The sequence below is a fragment of the Lemur catta genome, chromosome 2 (assembly GCF_020740605.2).
Source record: "Lemur catta isolate mLemCat1 chromosome 2, mLemCat1.pri, whole genome shotgun sequence".
NCBI lineage: Eukaryota > Metazoa > Chordata > Mammalia > Primates > Lemuridae > Lemur > Lemur catta.
In genome coordinates, this window is record NC_059129.1 from 29,033,171 (window position 1) to 29,058,722 (window position 25,552).

Below are 25,552 nucleotides of genomic sequence, written 5' to 3' on the forward strand. Positions count from 1 at the left end.
ATTTTCCCTGACCAGTAGTGGCTGACCAGTAGCTAGTGTTTAACCTCACAGAGCTCAGTGTGACATAGTTTGTAGATTCTTTTTTTGCTTTCCTATTTGGGGATTTTTTAAAACTTTTTTAAGAATTTTATAAAACTATCTCCTTAAAGAAATTTTAGAATGGTTAGTGGTTATATACTGTTGTTTTATGAATGTCACTTATTTCTGCCTTGTGGTCATAAAACCAATGAAAATTTGTGACGGTTAATGTTAAATGAAAATTTAGAGATTAAATGCTATTCTGTTGATAATAAAATAACTTTAATTCTTTTCTATACATAGAGTACCATAGGGTCACATAAGACCCATCCTCTTCCTTAGAATTTCTTTATAGTTTTCTTGCCTTTGGCATATTCATTTCATTATTCCCAGCCTTAATTTCTTCCTTCCTAGCAGAAGTAAGCCTATCTTTCCTCATATTCGTAGTTGTATATTACCAAGTATAATATAGGCAGATAAACTAGTAAGTTATTGACTAGCTTGTTAGAGTGTTAAAGAAACCAAGGCTGGCTTCATCCTTTCCTTGGCCCATAGATTTCTTTGATCTAATCCTTGGATAGTACATGAATCTTGCTTTCCTGTTTCATAAATACTGCCTTTGGTGACAGGGTTGTCCAACTAAGAGTGTGGATAGTGCAGCAAGAATGCACCCTCATTTATCACAAGGTAAGTAAATGAGAGTTCCTTACAGGTGAGCAGCCACAGCACATACACAAATGTAATGTAACAAGTTTACAGTACACCATCCTTCATGCTGGGGACAGTGTTGGCTCACCTCTAGGTCAGAAAGTTCTTTACTGTGGCTTTATTATAGTTCAAAAGATTTCTGATCATCTTAGTAGCCATAAAATTATTTTTCTAGATAAGCTTGTAAAGCAATTATTATGCAGAAATAATTTCCATTTAATAAATTAAAGGGTGGTTATTTATGCAAATCAAAAAGAGGAAGAGGAAAACTATGGTTTTCAATAACTGATACTGAGAAAATGGGCTACTTTGTTTAAAAAAAAAAAAACGCTTTAACTTACGGTCTTCATCCTGTGCCAAGTCAAATTCTAGATGAGTAAGAACATAGTTATTTTAAGACAAATAAAAAGCTAAAACAGAAGTATATGTAATTATTATGTGATTATTATTTAATTCCATAAACAGCCTTTCTGTGCCTAAAATAAGTTAGGTACTTTTATGGATCCATAGGGAAACACTAACACATTGGAAAACTGGGCAAGGGATATAATAATTTACAGAAAATTATGGTACAATACCGTAATTTTAATATCATTCAGTGGAGTATTGATTATGATACTAAGATACCCTTTTTAAAGGTGTCTAGAAAAGCTTCACAGTAACATTTGCTAGGAATCTTCTTAGAAAGCAAATTTCAGTAGGCTTTGAGAATCCTGAAAATATTTATTCTAAATGTTTTCTTTTTAAACTCTCTTTCATGTCTCTGACTGTCCTTTAAGAAAGTCATTCAAGGCCGGGCACGGTGGCTTACGCCTGTAATCCTAGCACTCTGGGAGGCCGAGGCGGGTGGATCGTCTGAGCTCAGGAGTTCGAGACCAGCCTGAGCAAGAGCGAGACCCCATCTCTACTAAAAAATAGAAAGAAATTATCTGGCCAACTAAAATATATATAGAAAAAATTAGCCGGGCATGGTGGCGCATGCCTGTAGTCCCAGCTACTCGGGAGGCTGAGGCAGTAGGATCGCTTAAGCCCAGGAGTTTGAGGTTGCTGTGAGCTAGGCTGACGCCACGGCACTCACTCTAGCCCAGGCAACAAAGCGAGACTCTGTCTCAAAAAAAAAAAAAAAAGAAAGAAAGTCATTCAAGATGCACATAAACATTTTGTTCCCAGGTTATTGCTGTAGTGTTATTTTTAGGAGGGAAAATTAGAATCACCAACCTTTACGATAATGTTAGCACTAAATGGATTGCAGTATATCCATATAATGGAATATTATACACTATATAAAGTTTTTAAAGAATATTTAATCTCATAGAAATTTACTAAGTAAGTCAGTAAGTAGTATATTAAACTAAATGTGATTCCAGTTGTATATCCATAGGGAGATACTTCTGGAGGTGGAATTGTGTAGTGGGTTTCAGATATCCGCCCTCCTCCTTTCAGGACTGATGGCACCAGTGCCCCCAGCTGCTGTGAGTGTTAGAACCCCCTTGCACGAGCTCTCCCCCTGCGGGGAGGGCCACCCCAGTGCCCAAGCTCCGGTGGTGCAGTTGCCTCAGTGTCAGCGCTCAGCCCTCCCTCTGCCCCGTCCTGCCTCTCGTGCCTCACGGGTGGCATTGAGAGCACTCCCCACAAGCCTGCGTGAAATCTGAGTCTGTTTCTTTAGGAATCTGACCTTTAATAGATTACAAGGGATGTCTGTTTTCTTTTCCTTCTACATTCAGTGTTGTCTTTTGTTTAAAATCAGGCAAAAACACTATTTAGAAAGAAAGGCACCTTAAAAAATGGGGGACTCTCTTCTGTACATGATATTTAAGGCTAGATATAGGAACTTCACCTCATTCCAGATTATGTGTTAAGACAGTTTTAAATGTTAGATTTTTTTTTATTCATCCAGCAGAAATGGTGCTTTTAAACATGTGTATGTAACATAATGTTTGCGATTTGTGTTGTAGTGTAAAGAGCTGGCCAAGTCCAAGGCAGAAGTGGCCTGCATCGCAGTGTATGAAACAGACGTGTTTGTTGTTGGAACCGAAAGAGGACGTGCTTTTGTCAATACCAGAAAGGATTTCCAAAAAGATTTTGTAAAATACTGTAAGCATTGTATTTTTTATCTTTTGTATTTCATAAATTTTAAGCCTAGTTATTTATATATGGCAAGTTATATTTTCTTCTAAAACAGAATGAGATTTATACTAAAAAAGACTTTCTGAAATATTCATGAAGATACTTCAAAATGTTCAAAATAAGTCACTGAAATACTAATATGTAAGGATAAACACTGAAGAGTTTGAGAAAAATGATAAATTTTTAATGTACTGTGTTTGCTTGGTGTTACTCTGGATTGGTGGAACACCATTAGAGACGTGGTAGAGAAATTGTGAATTGATTAAAGGTCTTACTCAGATAAGCTGTTCTTTTCTTGACAAATGTTTGGTGTGTTGAAAACAAGTCTTTCACTGTGCAAATGAGTTTGTTTAAGCACCATGTAAAGTTAAACAGTTCTTCCTAACTCCCTCAATGGAATCACCTTATCAGAGTGTAATGAGTTGTGTAATCCTCCGTCTGGGAGCAGTGGTGAGCTTATCTGACAAAATAAGTGACACACAGTAGAGAAATTTACTATAGGGTGTTAATACCTGTGGTCTTTCACTGCATGACAGTTTTCATAGTGTTTAACCTAACACTGTCGTTTTATATTAACTCACTGATAACAGCATTTTCTTAAATTTGGAAAGGGACCAAAGGTTGAATGTCTACAGGCACATAATACATGCAGACGTACCCTACAGTGGCCTCTAAGTATTTGAGTGAAAGGAAGAGTCCCGCATCTCTTACTTTAAATCAAAAGCTAAAAATGATTAAGCTTAGTGAGGAAGGCATGTCAGAAGCTGAGACTGGCTGAAAGCTAGGCTTAGCCAAGTTGTGAATGTAAAGGACAAGTTTTTGAATGAAATACCAAGTGCTATTCCAGTGAACACACCAATTACAGGAAAGCAGAACAACTGTATTGCTGATGTGGAGAATGTTTGAGGGGTCTGGATAGAAGGTCAAACCAGGCACAACATTCCCTTAAACTAAAACCTAATCCAGAGCAAGGTCCTCTTTTCAATTCTGTGATGCCTAAGAGAGGTGAGGAAGCTGCAGAAGGAAAGTTGAAAGCTAACAGAGTTTGGTTCATGAGGTTTATAGAAAGAAGCATCTCCTTAGCATGACTGTGTAAGGTGAAGCAGCAAATGATGATGTATTAACAGAAGCTGCAGCAAATTATTCAGAAGATCTAGCTAAGATCATTGATGAAGATGGCTACACTAAACTACAGATTTTCAATGTAGACAAAACAGCCTTATATTGGAAGAAGATGCCATCTAGGACTTTCCTAGCTAGAGACAAGTCCATGTCTGCCTTCAAAGCTTTAAAGAACAGGCTGACTCTTGTTAGGGGCTAATATAGCTGGTAACTTAAAGTCAGAGCTCATTTACCATTCTAAAAATCCTAAGGGCCTTAAGAATTATGCCACATCTACTCTGCCTGTGCTCTAGAAATGGAACAACAAAGCCTGGATGACAGCACATCTGTTTGTAGCGTGGTTTACTGAATATTTTTAGCCCTTTTGAGACCTACTGCTCAGAGAAAAAGATTTCTTTCAAAGTATTAATATTACTGCTCATTGACAATGCACCTGATCACTCAGGAGCTCTGATGGAGATGTGGAAGGAGATTAATGTTGTTTGGATGCCTGTTAACATAACATCCATTCTGCAGCCCAGGGGTCAAGGAGTAATTTCAACTTCCACGTCGTGTTATTTAAGAAATACATTTTGGTTGGGCTCGGTGGCTCATGTCTATAATCCTAAAACTTTGGGAGGCTGAGGTGGGAGGATTGCTTGAGCCTAGAAGTTCAAGACCAACCTGAGCAAGAATGAGATATCATTTCTACAAAAAACTAGAAAAATTAGTCGAGGGTGGTGGCATGTACCTGTAGTTCCAGCTACTTGGGAGGCTGAGGCAGGAGGATCACTTGAGCCCAGGAATTTGACGTCACAGTGAGCTATGATTGTGCCACTGTGCTCTAGCCCAGGTGACAGAGTGAGACCCTGTCTCTAAAAATAATTTTTTTTTTTTGTAAGGCTAGAGCTGACACACATAATGATTCCCTGGATGGATCTGGGTGCAAAGTAAATTGAAAACCTTCTGGTGGATAGGATTCACCATTCTAGATGCCATTAAGAACATTCGTGATACATGGGAGGAGGTCAGAACATCAACATTAACAGGAGTCTGGAAGAAGTTGGTTCCATCCCTCATGGATGACTTTGAGGACTTCAAGAGTTCAGTGGAGGTAGTTTGTGGTGGAAATAGCAAGAGAACTAGAATTAGAAGTGGAAGAGGACTGAATTTTTTCACTCTCATGATCAAGCTTTAATGGATGAGGAATTGTTTGTCACAGATGAGCAAAGAAAGTGGTTGCTTGAAATGGAATCTACTCCTGGTGAAGATACTTTGAACATTGTTAAAATGACAACAGAGGATGTAGAATATTCCATAAACTTAGTTGTTAAAGCAGCGGTGGGGTTTGAGAGGACTGACTCCAATTTTGAAAAAAGTACTGTGGGTAAAATGCTATCAAGTAGGCTGGGCGAGGTGGCTCACACCTGTAATCCTAGCACTCTGTGAGACTGAGGCGGGAGGATCGTTTGAGCTCAGGATTTCAAGACTAGCCTGAGCAAGAGTGAGACTCTGTCTCTACTAAAAATAGAAAAATTAGCCAGGCGTTGTGGCCTGAGACTATAGTCCCAGGTACTTGGGAGGCTGAGGCAGGAGGATCGCTTGAGCTCAGGAGTTGGAGGTTGCAGTGAGCTATGATGACACCTCTGTACTCTACCTGGGACAACGGAGTGAGACTCTGTCTCAAAAAACAAACAAACAAACAAAAACTTGTCAAGCAGCATTGCACACTACAGAGAAATCTTTTGTGGAAGGAAGAGTCAACATAAATCATAAATTTTACATGTGGTGGGAAACTAAAAAATTTTTTATGACTTTGCTTTATTGTGATATTCACTGTATTGCGGTGGTCTGGAACTAGACCTGCAATATCTCCAGTGTGTGCCTGTGTGTCTCTAAGATCTAAACTTTAGATTCAATTTATGATAAGCTGAACAAATTACTAGTGGATAGAAAGTTTTGTTAATTCATTAATTTCAATTAGCAATTTTATTTTTAGTCTTTTTTCAAAAACATCTATCCCCTGCCAGTCTGTCTCCCCCCCACCAATAATCTTTAAAGCTTTATGTTGGTAATCTATTTTTAAGATTTTGTTAATATTTCTTATCATTTTGAGAAATTTTAAGGCCTGGATTATGTTTGTATATTTCCTTATACTAACGTTGTTTTGATTATGTGTATATCAGCTGCCATCTGTCCCATGAATGGTCTAATCCCACTGGCAGCTGTGTTTGTATTCCCCTTCCCTATATTTCCTGTGCCGATGTGTGTTCTCCAGTTGTTTGAACTAAGCATTAGGGGACTTGTCCTTAGATGCAAATTGTAGTCCCTGCCCATTGGTATTCATGCTTTGTTTTCGTTACTAATAATTTGACGCCATGGAGAATAGTTTTTATATATAATTCCTAAGTGCCTGGTATTTACTTGTATGTAGATAAGGAGCAGTAGTGGTCTTCTAAAACATAATCGATTTATGACATAGTTTTAGAAATTCTTTGGGAGAATTTTAAGCCCTTTTCTGGGGTTTAGAAAAGTGCTGTTCAATAGAAGTAAATATAATGTGAGTCACATAATTTAAAACTTTCTACTTACGACATTAAAGAAAAGTAAAGAGAAATGTGAAATACTTTAATTTACTATATCGAAAATATTTCAACATGTAATCAATACAAATTATTGTTGGGATATTTGGCATACTTCTTTTTTTGTACTAAGTCTTCAAAATCCAGAGTGTATTGTACACAAAACAACTTTGGCTACATTTCAAGTGCCACATGAGTGTAATGGTTATTGTGTTGGACTTTGGAAGCCTAGAATGTTTTTTTGTAATGATAATCTTCCTGTATTTGTATGGGTAGGTGATAAATTACTGTTATCTTTTCTTTTTAAAACTACTAGTACAGTAGTATTTGCAGTATTTTTAGTTACAGGTATGCTTATTTCAGAGATAATTGCCATTTTATATTCACTTTCATTCAAGTCATTTATGTCTTTTAGTTTTTTTTTTCTTTTTCTTTTTTTAACTGAGATCCTTCCTTCTGAATAGGTTTCTATTTTAAAAATTCCTTCATAATATTTTTTGTTTTTTGTTTTTATAATAAATCATAAACGTTAGGATATAGGAAAAATATTCTTACTAAAGGCCAAATACATATTAAGATAATGGGTATGGATCTTTTATATTATCAATTGTTTTACAGGTGTTGAAGAAGAAGAAAAGGCTGCAGAGATGCACAAAATGAAATCTACAACCCAGTCGAATCGGATGAGTGTAGATGCTGTAGAAATTGAAACACTCAGAAAAACAGTTGAGGACTATTTCTGCTTTTGTTATGGTAAAAGCAATACAGTTTAATTTTCTAAAAGATACATTATATAATTGAGTTTTCTAAAGGGTAGATTACATGATTGATTTAACAATCATCTAATATACATTTTAAAAAGTTAAATGGATTAATTCCCAAATACTGGGTTAATATTAGGAACAACCTTACTTTCCACTTCCATGTTGGAGGAACCCAGAAAGATTATAGCTGTTTAAGCTGTTTCTTTTTGACATGGGTGCTCATCTCTCCAATACCCTGCACAGCCACCCGTTTTAATCCAGTCACATGGTAAAACAAAGCTCTTACAAGAAAACTATGAAAGGAGGAGGGGCTTTATGGTGGGGCTATATGTAAAATTTAACTCTGGAATGGGGTTTCTAGCATCTGTGGCGCTCACTGCCTGCTGTACACAGACAGGCTGAAGAATACACCTATTTGTGAATGAAGGGTGTATTTACCTGATAAGTTTTCAATGAGAATATTAGCAGAAATTTTCTGTTTTTTTTTGGTAACAGTTGCATTTCTCAGCCTCCAATATTCTGAGGCCAAATTGTGTATTAGAATATAGCAGGATGGGACCGTCTGAAAGAAAGAATAGTACAAGGAGTCAGCCATTGTTCTCCCCTTTTGTGTAGGCTTTAAAGTAAAGTATTTTATATACTTTTCATTTTGGCCCTTAGAACTTCTGCTGATGGGTAATAGGACCCTGTAGTATTTCAAAGTAGATTTGAAATCAGATATTACAAAAAAGCACTAGTATAGTTTATTAAGCCCTGATAAACCTAGTGATGATTTAGTTCTTTCATCTTGCCATTTAATGATGTTTATCTTCATTCTCCCTCCCCCAGGGAAAGCTTTAGGCAAATCCACAGTGGTACCTGTTCCATATGAGAAGATGCTGCGAGACCAGTCGGCTGTGGTAGTGCAGGGACTTCCAGAAGGAGTTTCCTTTAAACATCCTGAAAATTATGACCTTGCAACCCTGAAATGGATTTTGGAGAACAAAGCGGGGATTTCATTCATCATTAAGAGGTGAAGTGCTTTCTCCCTTCATATCCATCAATAGCTTATTCATATAAATTTGAATATTCAGCTTATTTTAATATATTTTAAAAATTCTTATTTAATGCAGAAGTCATTTAAATTTATGCTTTCTAATACTTTTGTGTATTCATATATTTTGTTTTGTTTTGTTTTAATGCAGACCTTTCCTAGAGCCAAAGAAGCATCTAGGTAAGTGATTGCTTTGTTTACGTGATGGCTGGCTGGGTTCCTAAACCCACTTTGCCAGATTTTAATAAATTTTAATTGCTGCTCTTTTCTTTTCTTTGAGAACATAATGTAAGGCATTTTGTTAAGATGTTCATATAAACCAAGAAAGGTTCATTGAGCTGAGAAGGAAAGCCTTGTTTTTTTGTTTTCAGCTCAGCTCCTTTCTTCATGTATAAGATATCTACTATCTTAGACAAGGTAGCATGAAAAAGTCATATCCCAGGTTTGTCATCATTTCCTAGAATGATGAGTAGGATTTAATTTGCCTAATGTCATCGAACAGGCAAGGCATTATTGGGCACGGGATTGGGTGGGGATGGGATACACAACCGTGATAAGCATTACAGCTTTTGAGTGCTGGTAGTCTAATGCAAGAGACAACGTGCCTAAAATGACCATGGCAAGAGCATAACATCCATAGTGTGAGAACCCGTTCAGGGAAAGTGCTGGAAATGCATCAGAGGTTGGATTCATTTGGTAGTTCAGGAAGGATGTCATGGGTAAGAGGGCATTTGGATGAGCCCTTGAAGAACGAGGAGGATGTCAACAGGTCTTCCTTAGGGATGTCTAGCTGTGTCATTTGAAGAGAAAATATGTTAAGAAAGTAGCTAGGTTTATTTGAGACTTTTGAAAGTAAATAACCAGTATCATTGGAAACGTTTTAACCAAGGATAAAAGGAAAAAATAGTGTATATATATATATATATACACACACATACATTTTGTTTTGTTAATCTTTGTATTAGTCTCACTGTGGTGAAAAGGTTTTTTAGTAGCTTTATTGAGGTGTAATTCACATGACATAAAATTTACCCGTTCTAAGTGTATAATTCATTGACAGTAAATTTACAGTTTTAAAAATTTTTGAAGTTGCACAACCATCATCACAGTCTAATTTTAGGATGTTTTCATTATCTCTACCTCTTATTTCATGAATGTTATAGAATTGAAATATACAGTATGTATCCTATTGAAGTTAGCTTTTTTCAGTGAGCAGAATTCACTTGAGGTTCATCAAAGTTGTTGGGTGTATCAATAGTTCATTTTTATTGCTGACCATTAAGCACTCCATTGTATGAATGTATTACCTGTTTATCCATTGATAGATATTTTGAGTTTTTTCTACTTTTGGTTATTATGAATAATGCTACTATGAACATACTTGTACAAGTTTCTGTCTGGACACACACCTTAATTTCTCTTGGTTATGTACCTAAGAGTGGAATTGCTGGATTGTAGGGTAAATTAATTCTTAACTTTTAAGAAACTGCCAAACTGTTTTCCAAAGTGGCTGCACCAATTTATATTCCTGCCAACAGTGTCAAGGTTCCAGTTAAGGGGTGTAAAGTGGTATCTTGTTTTGGTTTTTTCATTTCCGTAGTGACTGTTGATGTCGAGCATCTTTTCATGTGCTTATTGGCCATTCATATATTTTTTTTGAGAAATATCTATTTAGAGCCTTTTCCTGTTTTTAAGTTGGGTTTGTCTTTTTATTATTGAGTTGTAAGACTTTTTTAATATAGTCTTGATACAAGTCCTTAATGAATAGATGATTTGCAGATATTTTCTCCATTTCTTTGAGTTGTCTTCACGTGCTTGATCCTTTAAGGCACAAAAGTTTCAAATTGATGAAATCTTTTCAATCTATTCTTTTGTCATTCATGCTTTTAACTTCCTATTTAAGAAACCATTGCCTAACCTAAGAGCATGAGGCTTTGCCTTGTATGTTTGCTTCTGTAAGTTTTATAGCTTTAGCTCTTAAATTTAGATCATAGTTCATTTTGAGTTAATTTTTGTAGATTGTACAAGGTGTAAGGGTATAAATTTATCCTTTTGCTTGTGAATATCCAATTATTCCAGCACAGTTTGCTGAAAGACTTCTCTCCCTGGATTGCCTTGTCATGTTTGTTGAAAGTCAGTTTACCCTGACTGTGTTTATTTTTATTTCTGGGTCTTCTACATAGCAAATCGTGTTGTGTAAGAATCAAGACAATTTGCTGCTTCCTTTGCAGTCAGAATGCCTTTATTTCTTACTCTTGTTGCTCTGGCTAGAATATTAGTATTGGATAGGATTGACCATAGCGCAGGCATCACCTGGTGATATCAGGAGGAAAGCATTCAGCCTTTCACCAGTAAGTATGCTGTTAGTAGTAGGGTTTTTGTATATGTCCCTTTTAAGATTGCAAAAGAGATTTGTCATTTTTATATTAAAATTCAGACATAAAAGTTTTTGAAAAATGAATTTTTAAAATTGATTTAAAAATTGTACATACTTATTGTGTAAAACATGATGGTATATACATTATGGAATGGCTAAATCAAGCTAGTTAGCATATCCATTATCTCACATACTTATTTTTTTTGTGAAAATTCATATGTTTTTGTGATCAATATTTTTTTCCTGGAAGTGTTTTAGATTGGCCTAGTCTGCCAATTATATTTTGTGAAGTCTTTTGTTTTTTTCCTAGAAACTTATTTTGAGACCTGGGGGCCTGGTTGGTAATTAAAAAATAGTTTTATAGGATGTTTTGTAACAAGTGCCCCAAGTGGGTAGGTTTGTGTGATTCAGCTTTTTGCTTTACCAACTCTCAAGGTATAATTAAAATGTTGTCATTGTGATGGTATTTTATTTTCCAGTTTGTTTTAAAACTCGTGCAAATTTAATGAGGTATAATTGACATGTGACAAATGACAAGTATTTAAGGTACACAGTTTGGTCGGTTTTGACCTGTGTGTGCTCTGTGAAACCATCTCCACAGTCAGAATGATGAACATCCCCTTGTTCCCAAGTTCCCTCAGGCCCATTGGTGTTTCTTCCTTCTGCTACTGCCTGCTCCGTTCCCAGGCAGCCACTAATGTTCTTGCTGTCACTGTGGATTTGTTTGCATTTTCTAGATTTTTATATAAATGGAATCTTATTTTTATTTTTTGGTCTGGCTTCTTATTTTTTAACTTATCCATGTTGTTTCATGTATCAATAGTTTGTTGCCTTTTTTTTCTTTTTTTTTTTTAAAGAGACTGGATCTGTGCCTGGCTAGTTTTTGTCATTTTTTAAGACATAGAGTCTCACTATGTTGTCAGGCTGGTCTCAAACTCCTGGCCTCTAGTGATCCTCCCACCTCAGCCTCCTGAGTAGCTGGGATTACAGACCTGTACCACCACATCTGGCTCCATTTGTTCTTTTGTAATTGCCTAGTAGCATTTCAATGTTTGCATTTTTATCAGTATTATGATATAATTTGTTTACTCATTCACCTGGTGATGAAAATTTGGGTTGTTTATATTTCTTGGCTATTGTAAAGAAAGCTGCTATGAATATTTGATTGCAAGTTTTTATCTGGACATATGTTTTCATTTCTTCTGGGTAAATGCCTAAATTGAAAGGGCTGGACTGTCTGGTAGTTGAAAGTTTAACTTTTTGGGAAACTACCAAACTGGTTTTTGAAGTGATCATTCCATTTTACATTCCCACCAGCAGTGTATGAAAGTTCAAGTTTTTCTACATCTTCATCAACATTTGGTGGGGTCAGTGTTTCTCTTTTTCTTTTTCTTTTGCAATTTTTAAATTGAGGTAAATTCACATAACATAAAATTTACTGTGTTAAAGTGTACAATTCAGTGGTTTTTAGTATAAGTTGCGAAACTATCTAATTCCAGAACATTTCTATCTCCCCAGAAAGAAACCTCATACCTGTTTGCAGGCACTCCTTTCCAGTTCTTCTGAGCCAGATGTATTCTTACTCGCAATCTGTATCATCATTTATACATCAGTCTTTTTCTACTTATTCTGCCTTACTAGAGAAATGGCATATTTCTGTATTTCTCTCACTGACAAAAATAAGAGCTTTTTCATTAAAAGGAGGGTGCTGGTGGGTGAAGGAATGAAAAGCTGTTAGGTGATTGTCATCACTATTTATCTACCTTATAGGAGAGAGCAAAGTGTACTGTTTTGTAACTACTGCATTGCTTTTTCTAGTATAACCCAAAGCTGCAAAACCCAGCCCTACCCCCAGTTATTCTGTATTAAAGCTTTCAGAAATATTAGTTATATTTGAAGTGTTAAATGAAACTAAATCTAATTTTTTTTTTTTTTTTGTACATAGGTGGTCGTGTGATGGTATCAGATGCTGAAAGGTCAATACTATCTCCAGGTGGAAGGTAAAACCTAATTTCATCACTACTGTTAGACTTCCACACCTCACAAAGTCTTAGTTTTTAGATTATTGGGATGTTAGAATATTAAAAATGCCTTATGTCACACATCTCAAAGTTTAATATGCAGTTAAATCATTTGGGGATCTTGTGAAAATGCACTTTTTGACTTGGTCGTTTTGAATAGTAGTGTTTCCTAGGTGAAGCTGATGTGATTGACCACACTGTGAATCAGAAAGCCTTAAAGTGGAAAGTTAATATGCTACTCTATAGTATTTATTTTTTTCTCAAAAGGTAGATTGGAATTAAAGCTCTCAATTCAGTTGACAACTCTTATTTATGCAAGAAATAAATATGTAAATGTTAAGTTGAGGCAGTTTTGCATTCACCTTGGTCAGGTGAGTGAGAGTATACTTTGAGATCCAGCATATTGGAATAGTGTGTGAGTGGCTTTCACCATTGCATAGCTTGAATCAGGTTTCCTTCTCCTTTCAGTTGTGGTCCCATCAAAGTGAAAACTGAACCCACAGAAGATTCTGGTATGTACTAGTGCTTTTAGAATCAATTGTGAATTTAAGGAAGACTTTTCCTTGGGTTAGAAGGTATCTTTTTGACTCAATTATTGTATTGTTTTGATGAGAAATGGGCAAGCACTACAAATTCCAAGTGTGACATTATTTGTTAATGTTATCATATTATACTGAAACCTAAAAAGAGACTTTGCTTAATAAGTGGTAGCCGGAAGTTCTTTGCTAATTACACATGTTTATAGATTATACAATTATATAAGCATAATGTAAAAGGTCAACTAGTTCTATAGTGCTTTTTAAAAAAATCAGTATAATACCCTCTTAATCTCCTTTTTCCCTTTGCACTCCCATTTTCTACACTCCAGCGAAACCATTTTCGACTCTAAGGTGTCTTTGGTATCTAATTCCTTATTTTTAAGTATCATACTTACCGTGTTATTTCATGTAGGGTTTTTTTGGATAGATTTATTGAGATATAATTTATATACCATAAAATTCACCTGTTTTAAGTGTAAAATTCAGTGATATTAAGTAAATTAACAGTTTTGCAATGATCACCACAATCTCATTTTAGAACATTTCCATTACCCCACATAGAAACCTGATGTCCATTTGCTATCACTCCCTGTTGCCATAACTAATCTAGTTTTAGTTTTTATAGATTTGTCTTATGTGGACATTTCATATAAATAGAATTATACACTATATGGTAGGTATATTGCATAATTCTGATCATGTTTTTAGATTCATTAAAGAATGATTTAGCATTTATGAGTAGTTTATTTCTGAATATTATTCCATTGTATGAATAATACTACCTTTTCTTTATCCATTTATCATTTGATAGACATTTGGGTTTCCATATTTGACTATTTTAAATAACACTACTATGAACATCCACATACGCATTTTTGTGTGGAAATGTTTTCATTTCTCTTGGGTAGATAAGTAGGAGTGGATCGGTGAGTTCTATGGTAACTCTGTTTGACTTTTAAGCAACATACCATTTTATGTTCCCTCCAACAGTATAGGAATGTTTCCGTTTCTCTTTATCTTGGTCAACACTTTTGTTGTTTGACTTTTCTTTTTTTCCCACTGTCCACAGTATTTGTTAATTGTTTATTTATCAAGAGGAACTGTTCCTCAGCCCACATATTCATAGCTCAGGAACACAGGTCAGTGACAGACTTCTGTGTAATTCAACCCAAAGAAATTTTTTATATTCCAGAATCACTTTGCACTTTGAAAGATACCAGCCTTCCTCATCTCCTCGGAATCTTTCATGGAATCATAATTTCTGTAGAAGTCCATGTATGCCTTCTTTCTTGGTTCAGCCACAGCAAACTTACAGAGAGCTGCAATCCCCAGGGATACAGTGAATGCTGCAACAACATGAAACCACAGATAATATGCATGGATATGCCTGGCCAGGAGGCCATGCATCTGAGGTTTCATCAGAGCATTGGAAGCCATGGTAGTAGTTAGTGTTCTTGATGGATATGCCAACCTCAACACATCCTTCCTAGCTGAGGAAGAAATGAACTGCCTTTTTTTTTTTTTTTAAAAAAAGAGATGAAGTCTTGCTCTGTCACCCAGGCTGGAGTACAGTGGCACAATCATAGCTCACCATAGCCTCAAACTCCTGGGCTCAAGCAATCCTCCTGCCTTGGCCTCCCAAAGTACTGGGATTACAGGTGTGAGCCAGGGCATCTGGCCTTGTCTGTCTTTTTTATTATAGCAGTCCTAGTGGGTGTGAAGTGGTATCTCATTGTGATTTTTCTTTTTCAGTTTTTTTAAAAACTGAGCAGAAAGTAGAGAGTTCCCGTATATCCTCTGCCCCCACACATATATAGACTCCCCTGAACTATGAACATCTTTCGTCAGAGTGGTACGTTTGTTACTGTCCGCAAACTATGTTGACCCATCATTATTACCCAAAGTGCATAGTTTACATTAGGCTTTCTCTTGGTGTTGGATTTGCTGTGGGTTTTGACTAATATATAATGACTTGTATCCATTGTTACAATATCACACAGAGTAATTTCATTGCTCTAAAAATCCTGTGTGCTCCACCTATTCATTCCTCCCTCCCCTGAACCCTTGGTAATCTTTTCACTGTCTCTATGGTTTTGCCTTTTCCAGAATTTCATATATTTTGGATATCGTAGTGATTTTAAATTGCATTTCCCGAATGATTATTGATGTTGAGCATATTTTCATGTGTTCACATATCTTCTTTGGTGACATGTCTATTTAAATGTTTTGTCTATTTTTAAATTGGGTTGGTTTTTTTTTTTTTCTTTTGCCAGTTGTAAAAATTCTTTATTCTGGATATAAGACTTTTATCAGAAATAAGATTTCACAAATATTTTTTCTAATCTGTGGCTAATTGTTTCATTTTCTTTTTGGTTGTGTCCCTGAAGTTCAAAGTTTTTAATTTGATGAAATTGAGTTTTTCAAGTGTTTTTTTTTTTTTTTATTGTTTATCCTTTTGGTGTTGTGCCTAGAAAATCTTTGCCCAACCTAAGATTACAAAGACTTACACTTAGGTTTTCTTCTTGAAGTTTTATAATTTTTGCTCTTATGTTTAGGTGTAAGATCCATTGTGAGTTGATTTTTATGAATTTTGTGAGGTTAGGGTGTAAATGCATCATTTTGCACATGGATGTACCAGCACCATTTGTTGAAAAGACCATCGTTTCTTTCTGCATTGGATTGCAGGAGCACCTTTGTCAAAAATTAACTGACTTCAGCACTCTCAGTTCTATTCCATTGAACTGTAATGCCTATCGTTTTGTCACTGCCACACTGCATTTCATGTAGATTTAATGTTTGGGTATATCTACCTATTATGATATGGAAAATGAGGTGAGGATATGATTATTTTACAACTTGCGAGTCTTCTTCCCTTTTTCCACTTATATAATTAAATAGATTTTTTTTTTTTTTTGAGACAGAGTCTCTGTTGCCCAGGCTAGAGTGCCATGGCATCAGCCTAGCTCACAGCAACCTCAAACTGCTGGACTCAAGTGATCCTCCTGCCTCAGCCTCCCGAGTAGCTGGGACTACAGGCATGCGCCACCATGCCCAGCTAATTTTTTCTATATATATTTTTAGCTGTCCAGCTAATTTCTTTCTATTTTTAGTAGAGATGGGGTCTCGCTCTTGCTCAGGCTGGTCTTGAACTCCTGACCTTGAGCGATCCTCCCGCCTCGGCCTCCCAGAATGCTAGTATTACAGGCGTGAACCACGGCGCCCGGCCGATTAAATAGATTTTTATTGTTTGAGTTCTTTCAGATTGGATCATGATTTTGGACATTTTACTTGATATTTATTTGCATGGTTTTTTTTTTTCCCTTCCTGAGACAGGGTCTTACTGTGTTGCCCCAGCAGGATTGCAGTGGTGTCACCATAGCTCACTGCAACCTTAGACTTCTGGGTTCAAGTGATCCTCCTGCCTCAGCCTCCCAAGTAGCTGGGACTACAGGTACACAGTACCACACTCGGCTAAGTTTTTCTATTTTTTGTTGAGATGGGGTTTCACTATGTTGCTCAGGCGGGTCTCAAACTCCTGGCTGGGAGTGATCCTCTCTCCGTGGCCTCGCAGAGAGCTAGGATTATTGGTGTGAGTTACTGTGCCTGGCCTGCTCTCTTGTCATGTTTGATTTCTAGGACACAGGTGTTTTTACTTATTTAGGAACATATGGCTCTTCCTGACTTAATTATAATTATATTGGAACTATTTTTTGTTACTCTAGGTCTATGTTAAGAGGATGAAGACCACTTCATCTTTTAAAAATAATACATAATTTTAAAATGTCATTGTATCATTACTAGTAAGGAAGTTTATGATTATCCTTGGTAATTGGAAATGAAAAAATGGATATTTACAGTATTTACTTATTAAAGGAATATATAAACTGTATAACCTGCCCAGAGGCTATCTGTGAGGTCCAGAAATTTTCAGTTGTACAAAACACAATTTCACATCATTAAAAAATAGTCATGTCTCCTGGTTTAACCTCTTGTAGACAATGGGTGTGTTATATCTGGGTGCTCACTGTTGCAGATCCTGCCATTGTGTGGCTTTCTCTATGCTTTCAGATTAGTTCAAAAATTATCTTACATAGTGATTTTCAGATATAGGATTTGTCTAGAAACACAAAGATGATTTTATTAGAAAATCTCAATCACTTTCTCATGTTACTGAGCTAATTAGAAATAATACATCATCTGGGCAGGTGATGAAAAGGCAGCAGATATAAATGGTTGGAATAATATATATAGTTATAAATGCCAGCCTGTCATTATGTTTAATGGTGAACCTCTAGAAGCACTCCCCATGAGACAGAGATGCTTACTTTTACCAGTTACTCACCAGGGTTCTACGATGCATAAACCAGTACGAATAGGGGTTGTAAATGATGAGCAGCATCTTCTTTTGCTGGTTATATGCCTATATAGAAAACCAAACAGAATCATCTAGAAAGCTAATAAAAGCCAAGCATTTATAATCTGACATTACTTCAAGAAGTATTAAAATTCAGATATGATAAAATTTTAGATTAAAAACCCGTCAAAAAATGTTAATGTTTCTTGAAATGCTTTCTAAGCATTACATTTGACTAAAAACCTAAAAATTTTATATGGCAAAATCAGCTAATATGTGTCAGTGGACACTTAAGAGACAGGGTATAACTATTTCCAAGACAAATGACAAAAGGTTGTATTATTTGACTTACAAAGAGCTAATGCAAAAACTAAATGACCAAAGATTAAAGAAACAAGAGAAAATGCTCAATCTAGTTTAAAAAATAGGGATAACAATCAGAGAATCATGTTTTATACTTAGCAGATGGGTAAACATTAAACTTTGCCCATGCCCAGTCTCAGCAAAGAGTTTGGAGAGAAAGGTGAAAGCGTTCTTTATGTGCATATAGATTGTTGCTGCCTTGTGGATGATACATTTTAAGATGCATATATTCTTTGACCAATTGTTACCTAACAAAAATGATCATTAACCTATAGCTCCATTAGTGAAATTCTGGTTGCTAGTAAACACGGTATGATAGATCTATATATATTTATATAGACATCTATAAAATAATAGTACAAGAGAAAGGCAAGATACGGAAGACATAATATTCTTTAAAATTTTTGTTTTTAAGTAAGTTGCATTTTGAAACAATTGAAAGCTAACAATGCTTCTATGTACAGCGTAAGGAACTTTTTCCTGAACCATTTGACAGTTGTCAATATGACGCTCTATGTTTTACTGCTTTCGTGTAAAATTCTTAACAAACAAGGACATTGTCCTGCATAACCGCAGTATAATAAGCAAAATAAGGAAAGTGAATTACTCCCATGCATACATGCATACATTTGCATCTGTATTTATTTGTGTCCTTTATATATATATATATATTGAAGGCCAAAAGCTTATACCTATATGTTTAGTTCCACTCTTAACACCTCAGGGCTTGTTTTTTTCTTCCTTTTTTGGATTTACCATTCTCTTCTGTCATAGAAGCATGACACTCAAATATTCTCAGTGTATTTCTTCATTTCATTGCTTCCCTTGGTTTTAACCCAGGTCTCATTGCCTCCTGCTGCTCCCCTCTGCACCTCGCTTACACTCATGCTCCCTCTTGAGCTGTGGCCACCCTTGCCTGCCCTCATCTGCCTCTGTCCGCCCAACCCTGATCAGTGTCCTCCGCCCTCTGCCATGCTCCCTGGCACAGCTGCCCGCCTTGCTTGGTCCTGTCTCAAGGCATTTGGAGTGAATTGCTGGGGAAAGGGGAAGGGCTGTATTAACTTGTGTGTGTGCATGCATGAATGTGTGAATGAGAACTTTCATGTGTGTAAGTGTTTTCTGGGAGATCTGCAAGAAAGTTGGTGTTGAATTGTCTTCTCTCAGAATAGGTGTTTGAATCTTTTACACTGTTTACTTGTTTCACAGAGGTTTTTCTTTTTTTCTTTCTTATTCCACAGGAAATCTCAGTTTTTTGTTTAGTTTTTAGTGCATTGTACGTCTCTGTATTCTTCATTTACCCTGCAAATTCTTTTAAGATTTTTATTTTTTAGATTTACATTTATAGCCAGGGTCCACTCAGGAGACAGAAGCCATACAAATTATTTGAACAGAGAATATTTAATGTTAAGATTTTTAACTAGTTATAAATTTAACTTTGTAGCCAAAAGGAAAAAAGCAAGGTATCACATATGTAACAATTCCATGAAATGGCTGCCACTCTTAAGCTTTAATTTTGACTTACAGGTGGCATAATGTTTGGCTAGATGGTATAATGTTTGGCTAGAACTGGTGCCTGAGGGGCATGCTGAAGCTGGTACTGGTAGCGTTGGAAACATTACAGACTGGGCCCAGCTGTTGCCATGGGAAGGGCCTGCTTTTGCTAGGCTGCTTTTGCTAGCCTTATCTCCTCGTAGCGTTCCCTGGTGGCAGAGGCTGACAAGGAGCCAGCTGGTGTGCAGAGACTGAGAGGGCAGGTTGCAACAGAGACAACTTGATAATGGCTGGCTCAGGCCACCCCCCTTTGGCTACTCAGCATACATACACACCCTTCTCCAATATTTGAACTTTTGTATAGCAGCAAAACAACTGTTCCCCTCAAATGAGATGCAACTTTACTTCCTACAGATAAATCCATTTTTGTCCTCTCCTCAAAATGGGGAGACATAGCACTCCTACAGCCATTATATCCATTCCTGGGATACTAATTTACTATCCTGTCATAAGCTATATTACTTAGTCCTCACATTCAGTCCTAACTTATTTCAGTGTTCTCTTATCTCAAGTAAATGGTAAAGTAAACCTCCAACAAAACTGTAACATAATAATACACAGGAGAAGAGAGAAAAGTTAATATATGCAAATACATAACATTTACACATTCATAACAAGCAAGGAAGGACTTGCGTAGCTGCTGCAGTTCACATTTCTGCAACTTGTTACAATTTTTTTTGATTTACCTTTTTAAAAATTGATATATAAATTTGTATATATTTATGGAGTACATGTGATATTTGTTTCATGCATAGACTGTCAAGGTATTTAGGGTGTCCATCACCTGAGTATTTATCACTTCTACGTGTTGGGAACACTTCAAGTCTTCTAGCCATTTTGGAATATACAACACATTGTTGATAACTATAGTCACCCTAATCTGCTATCGATTGGCACAAAAATTTATACCTTACTTAGTTCACTACCCAAGATACTATGTTTCCTTTTCCTTCAGCCAGGACCTTAGCTGGGTAAGGTTTTTTATCTGGTTGGGGTGACCCAAACCTTCATTCCTGAAGGGTCTTAATCCCTGGTGAATCTGCCTTTTTTATTTGCTTTAATTTTCCGTTAACTTTTTGTGATGGACACAGAAATACTAAGAGGCAACCCATGGAATGCCCTAGGTTCCAGTGTAGTGTTCTCTGCCCCCATTGTATAGCAGGAAAACAATTTCCTCTTGGTAAATACAGGCAATAGAGTAACACCGTTCTTTGCTTCAGGGATAAACACCCTTTTGTATATCAAGCTGACTCTCTTTTTGAGCTACTTCTCTAGCTGAAAATATTCTTTCCAGATTTCTCAAGTCAGATAGCACCAATTCACTATTTAGTTCATTACGGGATTGGTATGATTATGGTTTAATGTCTTAGTCTGAAATGTGTATTATATTCCCATCCATTGTTCACTTCTTAAACTTGTCTGTGGGTAACCTGCTCCTGAGATGGGGAGAGAATTTAGGACCTGCAATCATACGATAAAATTAGCCTGTGTCTTCATACGTACTTCTCAGTGTCTCTCCCCCCACATGCCGGCACAGGAAGGCTAGTGTGGGCTGGAGTCGGGCATTTCCCTTCCCCTGGGAGGGTCAGTTAGGCTCTGATTAAATAGTTTCTCCTGGCTGGGCGTGGTGGCTCACGCCTGTAATCCTAGCTATCTGGGAGGCCGAGGCAGGTGGATTGCTCAAGGTCAGGAGTTCGAGACCAGCCAGAGCAATAGGAAGACCTGAGACCCGGTCTCTATTAAAAATAGAAAAATTAGCCTGGCATGGTGGTGCATGCCTGTAGTCCCAGCTACTCGGGAGGCTGAGGCAGGAGGATCGCTTGAGCCCTGGAATTTGAGGTTGCTGTGAGCTAGGCTGACGCCACAGCACTCTAGCCCAGGCGACAGAGTGAGACTCTGTCTCCAAAAAAAAACTGTTTCTCCTGAGGGCAGGTGAGGGCAGGCCTTGTGAACAGGAGCAGAATACTCTGGCTTATGGGAAAATGTTTTTTTTTTCCTCCTCCCTGTGCTAGAAGCATGAAGGGACTTTTCTCTGAGATTTACTGTGAAAGCCTGGTAGAGCTCCCAGAGGTAAAACAAAAAAGTGTGGGGGTCTCCTGTGTATGGCTGGGCCCCTCTGGACTTCTCCATACCCAGCCTCCGAAGTTCGTCAGTCTGGTCTTCTGGCCCCAGCACTACTCTGCTCCTGGTGTAGGCTGTGGCTCCCTGTGTTCCCCTGTCTGTCTCTAGTCTTGGGCCAGCGGTTTGCCTTATGTCCACACCTCTTTTTCCGTTTCAAGAAGAGGTGTTAGTATTTCAGTCGTTCCGCTTTTTATTGTTAGGATGAGCAGCAACTTCCAAGTTCCTTACATGCGGAATTGGAAACTAGAAGTTTCGTACGCTGAAATTGGTGTATCATTTCTGTAAGCCCCAGTTGTCTGACCCTGTCAGGCTGTCCAGGAAGGGTTGTTTTTGAAGAGTATATGGATATTATTTTCTTTCTTAAAGATTTTTATTGATGTATAATATAAGAAAATGTGCAGAATATAAGTGTACAGGTCCATAAGTAAAAATTATAGACACTTCTGTAACTTTTCTTTTGAGATGGAGTCTCGCTCTGTCACCTGGGCTAGAGTGTGGTGGCATCAGCCTAACTCAAAGCAACCTCAAACTCAGGCAATTCTCCTGGCTCAGCCTCCCAAGTAGATGAGACTACAGGTGCACGCCACCATGCCCGGCTAATTTTTCTATTTTTAGTAGAGACAGGGTCTCGCTCAGGCTGGTCTCGAATTCCTAAGGTCAATCAATCCTCCCACTTCGGGCCTCCCAGAGTGCTAGGATAACAGGCGTGAGCCACTGTGCCCGGCCCGACATTTCTGTAACTTAACACCCACATCAAGATATAGAACATTAACAACACTCTTAAGAAGGCCCACTGCTGCTGCTCTCTCATTACCCCCTCCCAAAGGCAACCACTTGGTAAATTTTTAATATCATAGAGTTCTTTTGCCCAATTTGACCACCACATAAGTGGAATTATACAATGTGTACTCTTTTATATCTGACTGCAAAGGTCTACTGCAAATTATCTGTCTCAATTGTGGACAAAACTTTATGCAGTGTGCTTTGTACCCTTGCTAAAAGGGAATTTTTAGGAAAATAAATCAATGTATCTCATTATTGAAATGGTTAAACATTGTGCCATCTCTACTCTGCAATGTTGAATCATTAAAACTGCTGTTTACAAGTGTTGTCCAGTGGTTTGTAAAAGTACTTTTAATATTAAGTAACAATGGAGGATGATTAATTTTCTTCAATTCCAAAGATAAGAGCTTGTGTTGGAGAAAAAAAATAGGCAGATAGTCCCAGAATATTAATAGTGGTTAAAATTTTGGCTTGGTTGGGGTTATAGGTCATTTTTACCCCCTGTTACCTAGCAAACTTTTGTCCTTTCAAAGTCTTTAAAATGTGTGTGTGTTACTGTACATTATGGGGAGGGCCCAGGGCTTTCTCAGTTACAATGTGACTGAATGCCCTGACATGTAATCATGTAATTTCATTTGCTTTCACAGGCATTTCCCTGGAAATGGCAGCTGTGACAGTAAAGGAAGAATCAGAAGATCCTGATTATTATCAATATAACATTCAAGGTAACACTATTTAATACAATTGTTCTTTCTAAAAGTTATTGGTGCTTAAAATTAAAATTTATTTATCAATTGCTTGAAGTTCTTAAATATTATTTTATTGATTAGTCCTTGATTGACATATATTTGTAATTTGATCACTAGGCTAAAATAAGAATTCAAAAATGAGGAAATAAAATCAACTCAGACTATCTTTAATGGATGTGTAAAATAGCCATTAGTGTTCTTAAAAGGATGAGGGAAAGTTGTGACACAATTTAGAATTCAGTTCCAGTTTCTAGTGTTACTTGCAAAGCATGAGAAGTCTTCTGAAACTTTAATAGCTCTATTTATGCAACAAAGATAACTATTCCCCAAGCATCATCATTATCTTAAAAATTATAAAATGTAAGACAGTGATAAGTTTTAACTATTTATCCTCTTGTTCCATTATCTTTTTGCTTGATTTTTAAGAAAGAATTAAAGCTCATAATACCACAATGCATTATGCTTTTATGCATTGAGGGGTTCTAGTTAGAAGAATGTTTTCTATTTCTTACAGCTTAATTTTTTTTTTTTTTTGGAGACAGAGTCTCACTTTGTTGCCCAGGCTACAATGCCGTGGCGTCAGCCTAGCTCACAGCAACCTGAAACTCCTGGGCTCAAGCAATCTTTCTGCCTCAGCCTCCCGAGTAGCTGGGCCTACAGGCATGTGCCACCATGCCTGGCTAATTTTTTTTTTAATATATTTTTAGTTGTCCAGCTAATTTCTTTCTATTTTTAGTAGAGACGGGGTCTTGCTCTTGCTCAGGCTGGTCTCGAAGTCCTCAGCTCAAACGATCTGCTCGCCTGGCCAGCTTAATTTTTTGTCATTGCCTAATTACACTACATTAAACATTTAAAGTATGAAATCTGGTTGGTTTTGTCATGTACATAGCTATTAAACCATCTTCACTGTAACCAAGATAATGACATATTCATTAGTCCCAAAAGTTTCTTTGTGTCGCTTTGTAATTCATTGCCTTCCCCAGTCCTCAGGCAACCACTGATCTATTTTCTATCATTTTAGATTAGTTTCCATTTTCTAGAAATTGGTAATGAAATGATAAAATATGTAGTATTTTCTTGGGGCAGGAGAGCAGTGACCTCTTTCATGTCAGACGATTGTTTTGAAATTCACCCGCAGTGTTGTGCAGATCAGTAGTCGATTGCATTTTGTTGGTGATTGCTGTCCAGCCTGTGCCATGGTCTGTGCTTCCCTTTGTCTGTTGATAGCCATTTGGGTCGTTTCCAGTCTGGGGCTGTTACAAATAAAGCTACAGTGAAGAGCTGTGTAAAAAGTTTTTCTGTGGACATATACCTTCATTTCTCTTGAGTAGATATCTAGAAATGGAACAGCTGGGATATATGGTAGGTATTTAAATTTTTAAGAAACTGCCAAACTGTTTTTCAAAGTGCTTATACTATTTTACATTTCTTTTAGCAGCATATGAGAGTTCTAGTTGCCATACATCTTTCCAACACTTGTATTGTCAGTCTTGTTAATTTTAGTCACTTAAGTAGTTGTGTTAGGATCCTTCATTGTGGCTTTAAACTGCATTTGCCTAATAGTCAGGTTTATTTTCTTTAAAAAGATAGTCTTATTGGTTCTGGCGGATTTTGATAGTGTTTTTAATAAACTCATTCTGGCTCATTCTGGTTTGTAATTATGTGAATGTCTGTATACTTATAGTAGACCATGTCATAGTGAATTTCATGTTTTAGCAGTCAATTTTGAAGTTTACCATTGTAATTAGGAATTACATGGCAAAAAGTTTAGATGATTCAAGAGCTGGAAAACATTTAGCCGTTATTGCAACTGTTGGTACCTTACTAGTTTATTTGCATAAAGTTGTAAATACTGTTTAATGAAATAGTTTTAAATATAGATTCTGTTTAATGTTTAAAATAAAGTCTCTTTTTGTTTTTGGTATTGTCTTGGTTAGCATTGCTGTTATTATCAGCCATGATTGTAGAAACTTTTTTCTCCCCTTCTCAGATTTAAGAGGGTGAGTGATTTAAGGTGATGCCTAAGTAAATAAGAAATGGAAATCACATGTTTGTGGAAAGAAAAGATTATCTGAAATGAGAATATATTAAGTGCATTTGAACAAGGTGTGAGCTAGACAATTAGTTTTGTACCTAGCAGGGAAGGTATAGTCCATGCAATGTGGATGTTTTTCTTAATAATTGAGTTTTGCCAAGTGCAGTGGCACCTGCCTGCGATCTCAGCTACTGGGAGGCTGAGGCAGGGGGATAGCTTGAGCCCAGGAATTCAAGACCAGCCTGGGTAACATAATTAGGCCCTGACTGAAAAATTTTTTTTTAAAAATTGAGTTTTGGCAATTCTTCATATATTCTGAATAAAAG

General features: G+C 36.8%; 1 protein-coding gene across 9 annotated transcripts in view; it reads left to right on the forward strand.

The window, feature by feature from the left end:
* The window catches only part of GTF2I (general transcription factor IIi), a 102,438-nt gene that overhangs the window by 24,265 nt on the left and 52,621 nt on the right, over positions 1 to 25,552 (forward strand). For 8 of the 9 annotated variants that reach the window (XM_045543158.1, XM_045543163.1, XM_045543160.1 and 5 more), the window contains exons 3-9: positions 2,682 to 2,820; positions 7,155 to 7,289; positions 8,129 to 8,312; positions 8,485 to 8,513; positions 12,656 to 12,710; positions 13,200 to 13,243; positions 23,090 to 23,167. In XM_045543158.1, coding sequence (XP_045399114.1) covers positions 2,682 to 2,820; positions 7,155 to 7,289; positions 8,129 to 8,312; positions 8,485 to 8,513; positions 12,656 to 12,710; positions 13,200 to 13,243; positions 23,090 to 23,167 — 664 coding nt within the window. Of the gene's footprint in view, positions 1 to 629; positions 706 to 2,681; positions 2,821 to 7,154; positions 7,290 to 8,128; positions 8,313 to 8,484; positions 8,514 to 12,655; positions 12,711 to 13,199; positions 13,244 to 23,089; positions 23,168 to 25,552 lie in introns of those variants that run through there. The other variant, XM_045543166.1, reaches the window with a different exon arrangement.